At 36.1% G+C, this 15364-nt stretch overlaps 1 protein-coding gene across 1 annotated transcript in view; it reads left to right on the forward strand.

Moving 5' to 3' along the window:
* Window positions 1-15364, forward strand: part of Slc10a7 (solute carrier family 10 member 7) — a 240798-nt gene that overhangs the window by 66952 nt on the left and 158482 nt on the right. The window contains exon 5 of the mRNA XM_076864330.2: window positions 9191-9229. Within this exon, the coding sequence (XP_076720445.1) occupies window positions 9191-9229 (39 nt within the window). The remainder of the gene's footprint in view (window positions 1-9190; window positions 9230-15364) is intronic.

A 15364-nucleotide genomic window follows, 5' to 3' on the forward strand; every position in this document is an offset into this window, starting at 1 on the left:
TTTCAGAGGCAGGGTGGGGCCAGGATAAGCACACAAAAGTGAGTGGGACAGTCTTTATTTGTTGGTACTATTGTGATATGGGCCTCAGTGCCCTCTGCCATCACAAGTGTCCAAATATTGTCTCTTGATCTGGTTTGATTGTTAATGTCCCCCAAGGCCCCTATACTAAAAGGCTTGGTCCCCAGCCCATTGCCCTGTTAGGAGGTGGAGGACTGCAGGAGGTAGGACTTAGTAAAGGAAGCTCTGTCATGGGGGTGTCCTTAAAGGAGGCTCTTGGGAGCCTGCCCCTTCCTTCTCTCCTTTGCTTCCTGGCTGCTGTGAGGTAGGTGAGCAGCTTTGCCCCAAGATGTACTCAAACCTTGCTGTTGTGCCTTTCCACAGGCCCCAAAGCTATGGAGCCAAATGACTGAAGACTGAAACCATGAATCCAAATCAGTCTTTTCTCCTTTTTAAGTCATTTATCTCAAGCATTTTGTCATACTGATGGAAATCTGACTAACATAGTCTTTGCTGGACACATCAGGGGAGGTTTTTTTTTTGTTTGTTTTTCTAGTCCCTTCTCCTAATCAGATCCTCTAATTGCTGGAGTCTCTTCTTGGGCATCTTTTTGGCTCCTATGGAATTGGTATAACCTTGCCCTTCACACAATTGAAGTAAACTGTCCAAATACTAACCCTCTCTCCTTGCCCTGCCATTGTGGAATATTCTAAGCAGCCTCCCCAAGTCCTTGCTGTTTCCAGTCAGGAAGCAAGTGCCTGTCTTTGGTTTACTTATACAACCTCCCCATTTCTGCCACTAGTTCTAAAGAATACACCATGATATTTCTAGGACTCTTATAGCGTGTACTCTCTGCTCTAGCATATAACTGGACATCAGTAGACATCTAGCAGGGGACAGCAATACAGTTCTTGCTTCTCTTCATTTTCTTTCTTCATCACTGGCTCTTTTGTACATCATTCCCATCCCCCATTTGGGAGCTGTGATGAACAGATCAGTTTTTTCCCCTAGAAGAGAAAAAGTCAAAACACTACTTCTGGAAATTTCCTTCTTCAGTCTCTGTAGTTTCTAGTACTCACTTACATAGCCTGCACTTGAAGTGATTCCTGGTCCAGTTTTGGCATCCTTCTGTTAGTACTAAGGTATCTTATTTAAATAGTGGGGTATTTGTCACATATTCTCCTTAATTTGGAATATTTTTAGAAATTCTAAAACAACCATAAATATCCTGTTTTAACATTTTGGAAAACATTTCTGTGTACCCTCACTGGGATTTGGGGTATTCAACAAAAATCAGAAATTTCACAAATTAACTTGTAATAAACCATTCATTCTCAATGTAAATAATGACTTTTTTTTTTTTTTAAACTTGGTGACTCATAAGGAAAGAAAAAGAGGGGATGTTGGACAAACATCAGGAAAAATTTTGACATCATATCATAGGGGAAGATTTGGATAGGACCCATCCGTGTTCATATGTGTAAAATGCATTTTTAAAAGGGACCAGATATATTTGTGTAACTCTGGAGCATAGACTATGGTCAGTGCATAACAGTTATAGGAAGTTGTGGCTTTCAGGCTAACTGTAAGTAGAACATAATGTTTAGAGCCATTCAACAATGGAAATGATTGCTTTTATGAGTTAGAAAACTCTCTGTTCCCATTGTTTTCAGATTTTTTTTTTAGAAATTTACCCTTTTATTTGATATAATTGCAAGTAGGTTATGAAGAAAATAATTTATTATTGAACTTGTTCAATTTTCCTAAATAATTTAATAAACACATGCTGTATAATATATAATAAAACATTAGTACAATAGCTAATATTTGTCAGATACTGTGGTGCATGCCTATAATCCTAACTAATTAGAAGGCTGAGGCAGCAGAATTACAGGTTTGAGGTCAGCCTGGGCAACTTAGTGAGACCTTGTCTGGAAAGGCGGAGGGGCTGAGCATATAACTTAATGGTAAAATGCCCTTAGGTTCAATCCCTAGTACCAAAAACAGCAACAATAACAAAAACAAAAAACAAAAACCCTTATTGGATAAAATTGGGTTAATGCCCAAAGCAGTATATTATCTAAAAATGTGTAATATAATAGAAGCCAATTCTCTCATTATTAAAAAACCACCATACTATGAACATTTTACAGTTAATATCAATCTAATTATCTGTCAAATGTGATTATTCCGATATATATACACTTTGCAGAAGTGACTCATGAGTTAATATTGAAAACATTGTATAAGGCATTCAACTAACACAAGAAGTATTTGTTCATTCGTTCATTAACTCATTCTTTAATTCAGTATTATTTGTATAGAGTATAGTTTGAATCAGGTGCTATTCTGAGTACTAAAGATGTAAACTTGAATAAATTGGAGAATAATTTTATTGTGATGGGGCATTCTAGAGAGGAATGGGTTTTGAAATTATTTCTAGCAAAGGAAATAATAACTTTTTCAATCAGCTTTGTGTTATTGTGACAAAATACCTGAGATAAGCAATGTAAAAGAAAAAAAGGTTATTTTGGCCTTTAGTATCAGAGGTTTCAATACATGGACACTTGTCCCTTTTGCTTTGAGCCTGTGACAGCGCAGTACCTCATGGCAGGAGCAAATGGCAGAAGAGGTCTATTTACCTCATGGTACCTGGGAAGCAGAGAGAGGTAGAGGAAGGGAAGAGGTCCCACTATCCCCTCTAAAGGCACGCCACCCATGACCTAACTTCCTTCCTCTAGGCCCTACCTCCTAAAGATTCCACCACCTCCCAAATCACCACAGGTAGGGGGACTACACCTTCAACATGGACCTTTGGGGGATAGTCAAGGTCCAAACTAGAGCAGTAACAGATGAAGTAAGAATCAGTGGATTTCTCTCACCACTTCTGTTCAACATAATGATTGAAATTTTAGAGCAGTTAGGCAAGAAAGGAAATAAAAAAGTATAAGTAGGAAAGGACAAAGTCAGATTATCACTGTTTGCAGATAATGTGATCCTATACTTAGACGATCCAAAAAGTTCTACCAGAAGGGTTCTAGAGCTAGTAAACAAATTCAGATAAGTAGCAGGATACAAAATCAACAAACAAAAAATTAAAATAGTTTTTCTATAAACCAATAATGATTTATTGAAAAAGAAATCAGGAAGTAAATCTATTTACAATAGCCTCAAGCAAACAAGCAATAAAACAAAAACGTAGGAATAAATTTAACTAGGGAGGTCAAACACTTGTACAGTGAAAATTATGGGACACTGAAGAAAGAAATTGAAAAAGACACTAGAAAATTCAAAGACTTTCCATGTGCATGGATACATAATAAATATTGTTAAAGTGGTCATATTACCAAAAACAAGATTCAGTGCAGTCCCCATCAGAATACTAATGACATTCTTCCAAAACCTAGGAAAAAAAAAAAAACAGTCTTAAAATTTATGTGGTGGAATACAAGGCCCAGAATAGCAAAGGAATTCTTAAAAAAAAAAAAAAAAATGCTGGAGGCATCACAGTACCCTGCTTCAAATTATGCCACAGAGCTGTAGTCACCAAAGCTGCATGGTACTTGTATAAAAGTACACACACATACCCATGGAACAGAATAGAAGACACAGAGACAGACCCACCCAGATACAGTCATCTCATCTTTGATAAAGATGCCAGAAACATACATTGAAGAAAAGACAGCCTCTTTTAGCAACTAGTGCTGAGACAACTGAATATATGCATGTAGAAGAATGACATTAGATCCCTATCTCTAACCCTGCACAAAAGTCAACTTTAAGTGGATCAAAGACCAAGGGAATAGGCCCCAAACTTTGCCACTCCTAGAAGAAAATGTAAGGTCAATACACCAACATGTAGGCACAGGCAATGACTTCCTCAATAGGACTCCTAAAGCTTAGGAAATAATGCTCAAAATTAATAAATTTGGATGGTGTAAAATTAAAAATGTTTCTGTACAGCAAAGGAAACAATAAGAGCACGAAGAGAGATTCTACAGAATGGGAGAAAATCTTTGCTAGTTACTTTTCTGACAGAGGACTAATACCCAGAATATATAAAGAACTGAAAAAACTTATCATCAAAAACCAAGAAACAAAAATAAAATAAAATAAAAAAACATAATCAATAAATGGGAAAATGAACTAAACATACCTCTGAAAAATAGAAATACAAATGACCAACACATATATGAAAAATATTTCAATATCTTTAGTAATCTGGGAAATGTAAATCAAAACTATATTGAGATTTCATCTTATTCAATTAAAATGGCAGCCATTAAGAGTATGCATAGTAATAAATGTTGGAGAGGATGTGGGAGAAAAGTAACTCTTATACACTGTTGGTGGGACTGTAAATTAGTACAACCACTATTAGAAATCATTGTGAAGGTTCCTCAGAACACTAGTAATGAAACCATCATATGACCCAGCTATATCATTCCTTAGTATTTATTCTAAAGAATTCAATTCAGGGCTGGGGTTGTGACTCAGTGGTAGAGCACTTGCCTAGCACTTGTGAGGCCCTGGGTTCGATTCTCAGCACCACATATAAATAAATAAAATGAAGGTTTATTGACAACCCCCCCAAAAGAGAATTCAAGTCAGCATCCTAGAGTAATACATGCATACCATATTTATATCAGCACAATTCACAACAGCGAAATTATGGGACCAGCCTAGGTGTCATATCAGTGGGTTCATGGATAAAGAAAAGGTGGTATATATACACAGTGGAGTTTTATTCAGCTATGAAGAAGAATGAAATTGTGGCATTTGTAGGAAAATGGATGGAACTAGAAAACATCTTGTTAAGCAAGATAAGTCAAACTAAGAAGGTCAAGGGTTTTCTCTCATATGCGGAAGCTAGAGATGGGAGCCTATGTTTCTGTCAACCTAGGTTCCTTTAGCCATGAAGAAGAATGAAATTATGTCATTTGTAGGAAAATGGATGGAAGTTTGAGATTATTTTATTGAATGAAATAAAGCCAAATTCAGTAAGTCAAGGTTCGTATGTTTTCTTTCATATGTGAAAGCTAGAGAGATAAAGGGGAGAGGAGAGTGGGGAGGAAAATTATGAAAATAGAAAGGAGGCAAATAGAGTAGAGGAAGGGAACCGGCGGGAGGGGGTGGACTAGAGGTATTAGGGAATGAAATTGACCGAATTATATTGTTCTATTGTGTGCGTATATAAATATGTAACAGTGAATCCCACTATTATGTATAATTATAATGCACCAATTAAAAAAAAAGAATCAGTGGACTGTTCCAGGAATGGCTTCAAGGCAGAAAAGAAGAATTTCATATCCCAAGAGAATCTGGTGTATAGCCCAAGGGGTCTTACCTTCAGAACAAATTATCTTTGGTGGCTTGTGTTTGATCTCAGTTCATAAAGTTTATATTCTCTATAGCTGTTTGTTTTAATATAAAGACAATAGTGGATTTTGTTTTCAAAACTGAGTATTTACTTTGCTATTTATATTTCTAGAAAATGCCCACCATTCATGTGCTCCAAGGGTGCTCAGTGGCCAGCTTGCAGGCGACCTGCAAGGGATATTAACATGCAAAGTAGGAATTGAAATCATTATTGTATTTTACAATGAAGTATTATATATTTTTTTTTAACACAGAGGGGTTCAAAAAGTAAACAATAAGTGGCTTAGCATCTTCCTGCCCTGATAATCCTCGTTGAAATGTACAAAGACAATGTGTTAAAGAAAATTAAAAAGTTAAACAGGACTAATAGAATAAATGAAACAAAAATGACCTCCACCCAGTCCCTTTCAACAAATTGAATCATGGGTGGGATGCGTTTTGGTGATCCCTCTGAGAAAGATATTGTGTGTTTATACTATCTGTGTGTGTACATTTATTTACACAATGGGAATTATACACATTGTTTTGAAACTTGCTTTTTCACTTAATATATCTTGACCTGTTTTCATTTGTATCAGTGTATGCAGATCATTTTGTAAGTGGTTGTAGAATATTCCTTAGTAATTCTAGATTTTATTAAATTGATTGCTGTGTAGCAATGGCAAGTCTCAAAAATTATGCCGTTATCTCACTGTATCATAACAGGAAAACAGGATGTTGTGGAAAAGATTCTTAGATTGGATGGGAGACTGAAAATCTGAAATTTGAAATGGGAGACAGAGATCTAGATTCGTCATTGCTTTGTAGTACCTCCCACATGTGAGATCCAGTCTTCTCTGCCTGCCTGTTCTTGGATTTTGCCAAATATAGAATAACTTAGTAAAAGAGGTAGACTTTGGACTTTTTGGGCAATCCTACTTATTTCATTGATTCAGTTATTAAACATATATATGCTTATGAAGAGCTTCCTTGCTTTCCTTAGAATACTTTTGACTCTAGTGGGGCAGGGAGGCATGTATATAGATTATTTCAATATCAAACGACAAACTATGGCAGAGATAGGCTTAACATGTTCTAGCAGCAGGCCTTGGGGGCATTCAGTCCACCTGTAAGTGAGATGCATGTTTGTGCTACAGAATGATGCCCAACATTTGCAGGTAAATGGATGGAGTTGGAGAATATAATGCTAAGTGAAGTTAGCCAATCCTAAAAAAAACAAATGCCAAATGTTTTCTCTGATATAAGGAGGCTGATTCATAATGAGGTTGGGGGGAGCATGGGAGGATTAGATGAACTCTAGATAGGGCAAAGGGGTGGGAGGGGATGGGAGGAGGCATAGAGCTGGAAAGACAGTGGAATGAGATGGACATCATTACCCTAAGTACATGTATGAAGACACGAATGGTGTGACTCTGTATGCAACCAGAGATATGAAGAATTGTGCTCTATATGTGTAATATGAATTGTAATGCATTCTGCTGTCATATATAACAAATTAGAATAATTTTTTTTTAAAGTATGAGGCCCAAGCTGAGTTGCAAGATAGGTCAGAGTCACCAGGTAGAGGAGGGGAAAAGGCATTTCAGCTCAGGGAGTGAAGAGGTAAGAAGTAGCATGAAGAGTATGGGAAACTGTAAGAGGTTTAGTTTTCAAAAGATAAAAGTTGAGGCAGGAAGTGAGATGAACAGAGACCTATTCATGGAGGGCCTTGTGCAATCATGTTATTTGTGATCGTTAAGCCAATAGATATACATGTCTTTTACATAACAATAAAATACTCTATTATTATTCTTTGGAACCCTAGAAATCATAATTCTCTAATTTTCTACAACTGTAAAATTGAGGCAACTATTAACTTAATTGCAAGCCCAGGATCCTTGGTTTAGTCTGATTTCACATGGTCTTCAGAGCACCTGGAACAATAAGCGACCATTTCACAAAAGTTCACCAGAGTTTATTGCATGGGAGAACAGCACAACAGAGGGAGCTCAAATCCATCTCCACTGTCAGGAAAAAAGCAAGAAGGAGTTGGCCTGCAGTGTCTTTGAGGGCCCAAGATGTCCCATCACTGGCACCACTGTCCTGTCAGAAGATATAGGAACATAGCCAACACACATAACATATGTGTTGGATACAAAAGAGAGTTGGACAGAATCTGGGTGTGATGATCCCATCTCATTAACAGAAGTTAATACTTATTTTACTTTGACTTCTGAATCTCTTTACTTCTAGTATTTCCATGTTTCCTTAAATGCTAGTTATCAAGTATAAGGTTAATGAAAAGCACTGGAAAGAATACAGGATCTCAAAGGAAAGACCTCATTACTTTATTAAAAGGAGAGATAAATTAATTTTATGCACAAAATAGGGTCAAGACTGTTATGGGGAAGTACATTTTGTAGGAAGGAAAGCAGCGTTCCCTGTTGGTCTCACCACAACTCACTTATTTATATCCTTTTATTTCTCTCCATACACAAAACTTTCTTGGAATCATCCATAATGGAATTCCAGGAAGATGTGTGAAATATGTGCTATAGTTTACAGTTGTCACTGTAATGTTTTATTTAGCTGAACTTTTTTTAAAATTTTCCCTCCACTGCTCCCAATACAACACAAAACACCATATGCCATTGTCCCTGTTAGGAAGCAAAGGTTTCCCTGGCCTGTGTCTGTGCCTTCGTTTATGCCACAGAGGAGCTGTGGTCCAGTGCCATCTTTTATTGATAGGGCCAGCAAAGGAGAAATCTAATGAAATTATCAAAGCTTTGAATTAATTATGAACTGGAAGAGGAGAGCTAAGCTCTCTGGAGCCAGGGATCTCATTACCCATTCACTCTCATTGCCTCCTCTTCTGGAGCAGAAGGCATTTTCAGCTGCAGCTCTTAGCCTGGCTTTGGACTTTATTCAAACTTACTAAACTGACATCCTCTTTTTACTACAGCGAGGCTGATAATGTCCATGATGATTAATTTAGCTCTGCTCTGGATCTGCTGGAGATGTAAATAGGTTTTCTCTACCTACCCTTCCTTTTCCCTTTTCCTATTTTTTCCCTTATTTTCTTTCATCAAATTGGACGTTATACAGTTTTTCTTATTTTGGGGTAATGTGAGAAGCTTTCAGGACTGTGGTGTAGCTTCATGGAATATAGTGATTGGTGCAAAATTAAGAGCTATATTGCATCTACTGTGTATTTCATGGATGTTTAGGTAAGCGCAAAGTCAAATATTTTTTCTTTGAATTTTGAGCACCAAATTGAAGTTTTTCTTGCTTGTTTCTACTGGAGAGATGATGGTTTAGCAATGCTCTCCTGGTCTTAACTGCGTCATTCACATTTCTGAAGTGTGTTGTGTGGGAACAGATCTCCCTCATGGTTATAGTTATAGGACTTCTGCTCCCTAATAGGGAGTATTCATGTTCGCCTAAAAAATTTTTTTCCTTCTTTCACTAACATGAATTTTCTGATGCATAAATCAGCCTCTGATTGTTCTAAGTCTAGTAGCAAAATCAATAACAACAAGGTTTTGATTTACAATTGGTGAAGATTCTTTTGGTGCTGTCACACAGGTTCGGAGCATCTCATGGCAAGCCTTTCTGCCTGCTTTGAGACCCATTATTTATGAATTCCTAAGCTGCAGCTCATCTGTCTTAGTAAACTACAGGCCACTGGCAATTTTTGTAAGCAGTGACTAACTCTGCTCAATAGGGTCAATGTTTTAAGGTTTTGAGTAGTGGGGGAAGGGAAAATGATAATCTTTGCTTTTCCTATTCTTGTTTACTTTCAGTGAGCTTTTCCTCCCATTTATTTTTTCTATAGGCAGCTGCGATATTTAATTCAGCCTTCGGAAGTTTTTTGGTAAGTAAACATGGTTTAACTTGTCTATTATAACTTGTGATGTTGTTTATATGAAAGATTTAGTAAAAGATGGACATTTTTTACTTTTTGGTTTATATGAAAATTCTTGAACCTTTTTATGTGCCATTATCCATACCCTAAAGAAAATTGGTTAATGAATAAAGTAAATGTCCTCTTATAATTATTTTGGAGGCTTGGATTTAATATTCTATGTAATGGATTCAAGGAATCAGTTAAAACACTATGTATCTCCTTATAGAGGTTATGTCAATATATTGATCAATTAATGAGGTCTTTTGGATTATTATTATTTCGTATCATGGGACTGAGATTTTGAAAAGGAAACATGACCGAGCTGGTCAGAAAGGGAATGCTAATTTATTTGTTGACATGTCATTTATTTTGTACCTTTCACTGTCAAAGAAGCTACTGTCTTGGATACTTCTGAGAAATCTTTGTGAAAAAATTTTGACATGAGGATATAATTAATGAGTGATTTGCAAGATAATGTAGTACATTGAGAGGTTTGAATTGAGTTAGGTTAAAAAAGATTGAAAAGTAGTTCAACTTTCATAAGCAGAACTAATATTAAGCATGTTACTTTAGCTTTTTAAAATAGATGATATAACAAAGACTTGATTTTTTATTATGAAAGAATGGAAAAGAGACTGAATTTTCTGTTAATGTTATTATTTATACCATAAAACTTTGGTAAATTTGTGAAAATAAATCAGAACATTGTATTTTTAGGTGCATAACTCATTGACAATATGTGGTATAGTAATTTAGAAATGATTGAGAATAAAATCAGTGGGGTATGACCTATTTCATGTAAAATAGGTAAAATATCAATTACATATTTTGAATGCCCTTTATGTCACCTATTACTGTATTGTGTGTAACTAAATGTAGTTAAAGCTTCTAAACACACTGCTATGTGGTGTCAACTCCACGTGGTGCTCCATAGTTTTTAATGGTGTAGCTTCTACAAAGTACATGATATTTTACTTGAACAGTAATGTTTCTAGTGATGCTGTTATTATTGGACTTTAGAGAAGTAATAAAGCCTATTTTTAAAAGAGATCTCTTATACTACTTAGTTTAGATGTCAAATCATTCTTTCTTGTGTTCAAGTGTTATTACCTATGTTGTCCCAGTTGTTTGGCAGAATAATATTTATAAAGTATGATCTTTCTGGAAGCCAATGTTTGTATGGTTTGAAATTGTACATATGCACCACAAAACATGGCTTCTTGAGTTAGGGGCTCTTCAGCTTGAAAATGTCAAGGTTAACTGATAAAGTAAAACTCAGGCAATTGTCTGATGAAGCAAAGTTTATTGTCCCTTCATTGGAGGACAGCTTACTAAGGATAATTTGAACTTCACACCGACTGTCTGAGCCTATAATGATATTTTCCTGCCAGGCCCAGTTGTTCAATAAGGTCCTGTGAGGTAAACCTCCATCCAGAGTTTCTTTAGGAGTTTATTTTTGCTCCTTCACTTTGAGAAGTTGTGTATTCCCATTCCTTAGTCTCCTACTCTTTTTCCTTTCTTCACTTTCATTTCTTACCTTAATACAGTTAATCAATCAAAAGTATTTATTGATCTCCTGCCACACAGAGGTAGTTTCCTGGTAGCTGTGGAAAGGTACAAAGAAATATGAGGTATGTCCCACTAGGTTGTGGAGGCGACACATAGCGAAAGAAATACAATGTAACAGTTAACAAGCTGCACAAAAGATATTGTTGAAGTGTAGGAGTGTCAGATGAAGAGAGCAGAGGCAGTGAGCAGAGGAAGAGAGCAGAGGCAGTGGATTGAGGGGCCTCACAGACCAGATTTGTTTGATCTGGGCCTTGAAATATTGGTAGGACTTGGTGGCCTTCCAAGAGGAAATGGCATCAGCAGAGACCGAGAGGCAGAAATGCCTTTTCCACTTCCCTCTCCCATGCCTTCCCCTCCTCTTTCTTTTCCAAAGCTGAAAATGACCAGAGAGTCTGAGAATGGAAATGGTGATTGGATATATTTTGCTTCAGTGTTTGTAAGGAAAATAATTCTATTTCTTCCCCCATTCTTTGACAAGTAATAGCAAACCTTGGATTTTGAAATACATGTGGGTCCGAATTGTATAAGTGAGCATTAGGTTTAACTTCTTTAATAGTAATCCCTTTACAAATGACAGTGGCTTATACAAGATAAAGATCTGTTTCCCTATTATATAAAGTCTGTGGGAAGGCTGTACAAACATGGTATAGCAGCTTGCTAGTCAAGACTCCTGTCTTTCTCTTCTACCATTCGCAGCATGCAGCGTCCTTCCTCTGTTGCCTCATGGTCCAGGGTAGTTGCTGTAGCTCCAGCCAAAACATCTGAATAGTAAGGAAAAGTAGTGGGAAAGGACAGAGAGCCCCCTAAGAGCCAAGTCTTCTTTCTTTAAACAGCATTCCTGGAATTCTAACACCATACTTGCATTAATATCATGGTGTTATAGTTACTTGGGAATTTTTATATGAATGGAAGCTAACACCCTCTCCTTAAAATGTATGATTACGAGTCATGGTATTTTAGGAGTTTCTGGAGTCAGACTATCTGGGTTTAGATCCTCGCTTGACTGAATACCAGACTGACCAGATGCCCTTCCCTGTGTATAAAATGGGGGTATGATAGTACCCACATAGAGAGTGTGGTGAGGCTAAAGTGCTATAATCTATAGCAAGTGCTTGTATGATGTATAAAAATTGCTTTGAGTGATTTTTCTCTGATTAGGAGCAACTATTCATGTAATATATTCATATTAGAATTTGAAAAGTGTATTTTTTTCAGATTACCAAAGCTTTGAAAGAAAGGCCTTTAATAGAAGAATTTTTGAAGAAAGAACTCTGAGGGTGTTCTTGTTGATTTTCAGGCATCTGGGTATACCAAATAAAATATTGTTCATATTTATAACTAGTTTAATAATGTCCCAGGTCTAATTAAAACACAGTGTTTTTAAAAAGTAATTGATGCAGAAAATTGTTTTTTTTTTTAAAGAAATGTAGCTAGACTGGTAATAACTAATGATAGATGAATTCAATTTACATAAATTTCAGACCAAGAGATTATTTTAAAATTGTGCCACAGAGGATTGCTTAAGTTAAGAAGTTAATGTCATTATCTCTTCCTCTCATTTAAATTGTTCAGTTTATAATAATTGTGGAACATAATAAGTGATTTGAGATTTCCTTCTTGATGAGGCTTTAATAAAATTTGATAGTCAAGTGCACCCTGAAATGCTATCAAAATTTATATACATATACACTTTTGTGTATGTAAAACCATATATTTCAGGTTTAATCATCTTACATATTACTTCCCCATCAGAAGAAGGGTTGTTTGCTTGTTTAGATATTGGCAAGTTTTTGAAAAAAATTCCAATTGAGAAATTATTTTCCAAAGGTTTAACACTGTTAAATAATTTTTTCCCCGAACCAAATATAGATCACATGATTTGTTAGCATTTAGCATTTTTTTGTTTGTTTGTTTGGAGGTTAAATTCGGTGTTTCCATGTCTCCCAAGACTTACAGATTAAAGATTAAAAGGAAAAGAAAGAGCATTTCTTGTTGGATTACTCAGCCTATTTTGTTATTTGTGGTGACTCCTGATCTTAAAGAGAAACCCTAGTGAGTGACAAAGTTAGTCGTGCTGTTATGTTTCTAGTAACTGGTGTTATACAACACTGGAGCAATCCATGGCAACACAGATGTAAGGATTTCTGAAACTGCAGCAAAGAGTCAGGAGAGAGGTTTGACCACCTTATGAATGCATAACAGCTGGTCTCATAAAGACCTATGAATCACTGTTCGATTTCTGAAAATGTTCATTTAAAATGTCAAAAAAAATGGGTTTATTTCACTTTTATTTTTTAATACCCACTGCTACAACTAGCAGGCTATTCTACCATGAACATTCCTCCTTACAAGCAAGGCCAAGGTTAAAAAGAACTCCTTCCCTTGAGCTGAGGGACTAGCCAGCACAGTTCTTCCTTCACCTGTCTATTTCCCTCTTTGCTTTGGCTGGTCCCCTATCACTGCCCAGCTTTGTAAAAAGATTTGAATAGTTAACTGATGTTATGGAAGTTGCTGGAAGAAAGGAAGTTGCTAACACTAATGCCACATTTTAATAACTTGAGATGTAGTGTTTATTCCCTCATTCTTTCTTTCTTCTTCCAAAATACACTCAGCCACATTGAGAACGTTGGAAAGGAAGCATGTTAACTTTGCTGCATGACACTGCTTTTTAACAATTAGAGCAAGAATCTCAGATGTGAACTCAGAGGCACAAGGGTGGTACTAGATAAGACACAATTGTTACTTTGGTTTTTCTTTCACCTAAGTCTAGAATGTAAGTCATTTGTGGTTTTGGAGTATTTCATTTTGTGCAATAATGAGAACTATGCTGATTTTGTTGTTTTTTAATTTTCTCAAAATCCCAACCATTCCAAATTATTCACTTAGGATTTTGCCCCTCCCCAGTTCATGACTTCTTTAAAATTTTTATTTTTATTCAACTTAAATGCCAGAAAAAACAACTTCTTTGTTAACTGGTGTTTAGTGTCACTGTGTAGAATACTATTTCAAGTTCATCCTTGTACTGATGAGGACTCAACAACACCAGATTTTGAATGGCCCACCTTGGTCTTTAAAACTTGTCTTTTGAACTATGTTCAGATAAATGGAGGCTGTTTTCCACCTTACAGAATAGAAATCCCATCATGCCGTGCATTTCATTTGACCACCTTTTGAGGCAGATGAATATCATGAGAGCTGAACTAGTCTTAGCAGACTACTTTTCCTTTTAAAAATACTGTTGGTTTAGTTTGCAGTGTGGCACAAATAGGAAAATAGGAGAGGAAATCAGCACACATATACTCAGAGCCCATTAGGTTCAAGACATATTCTAGATACTGAAGTGAGACATAGAATAGAAATATGTGAAAAAATAAGTAACAAGAAATGATTTAAGAAACGGGGAGGACAGGAACTACCTTCAATGCAGCATTTTCCAATGTTCAGGCACCATGATGGTGTCTGTCATGTCAGCCTACTGTTTGTTGAATAAGATCCACTTTTTAAACCATTTCAAGTCAAAACATCAACACTATAAATAAAAAAAAATCTTTTCATGAATAGAAGCTTACTGAAATTAAATCAAATGGGGAATAGAAGCTACTATTACTCTGTAGCTATGCTCTGACATCTACACAGGCTGTCTGGTGCCTACTCTCCTTTTGATAAAGATGAAATTAGCACAGTACCAAATCAAGACTTTCCATCTCTGAACTCTGCAGGTTTGAAAAGGATTCAAAAAGAGAGTAAGTTTAATGACTAATTCTGACAGTGTGTCCTTTGAGTCGCTTTCTTTGCCTTACAATTGGGCAGCACTGTTCTTAGAGGTCATTTCTCAGTCACTTCACTATTGGGAGAGGCAGAGAGGAAACTCCAGGAATCAGGCCTCTGGCAGTCTGAAGATGCTCATGTTTCTTTCACTGGAACATTTTCTGTGTAACACTTGATTAGAAAAGCAGAACACACATCATGTTTAGTTAAAAATGTGGTATAATGCTGCAGGAAGGAAGATCCTTCGATAGCCATGCTTGTATTTAGTTTTTAAACAACTCTTATCTGAAGTATAGTCATTGTAAGTAAAAAAAATGGCCCCATTACTCAATAAAAATGTATGGAATCTTTACCTACTCCATTTTAGCAGCATAATGCTCTCTATGCTGTCTGACAGGACTTGTGTAGCAGTAAATGCATTAGTCACAGTGACCATTTTTCTTGCAAATTTGTGACACAGATTTAATTATATGAATGACCAGCAACTTACAAATCTAATTTTGGTGGAGGCTGAGGCAAAATTTTTTTTTATTTTAATAATGATGGATTTTTTTAAAGCAATGATTTCATTACTATTTAAAGAAATCTACTGGTGTAGAACTAGCCAATTGACTGGAGTTATTTTATTACCCTTTAACAAATGCCATGTACTTTCATGTTTATTTTTATTAATTTTTAAAATGTCATCATTCTCAAATTGGAAAAATATTTGCTCCTATACCCCTTTGGGTAAAAATAAATAAGTATAAATTATTCTGGGCCAAG

The sequence above is a fragment of the Callospermophilus lateralis genome, chromosome 8 (genome assembly GCF_048772815.1).
Source record: "Callospermophilus lateralis isolate mCalLat2 chromosome 8, mCalLat2.hap1, whole genome shotgun sequence".
Taxonomy (NCBI): domain Eukaryota; kingdom Metazoa; phylum Chordata; class Mammalia; order Rodentia; family Sciuridae; genus Callospermophilus; species Callospermophilus lateralis.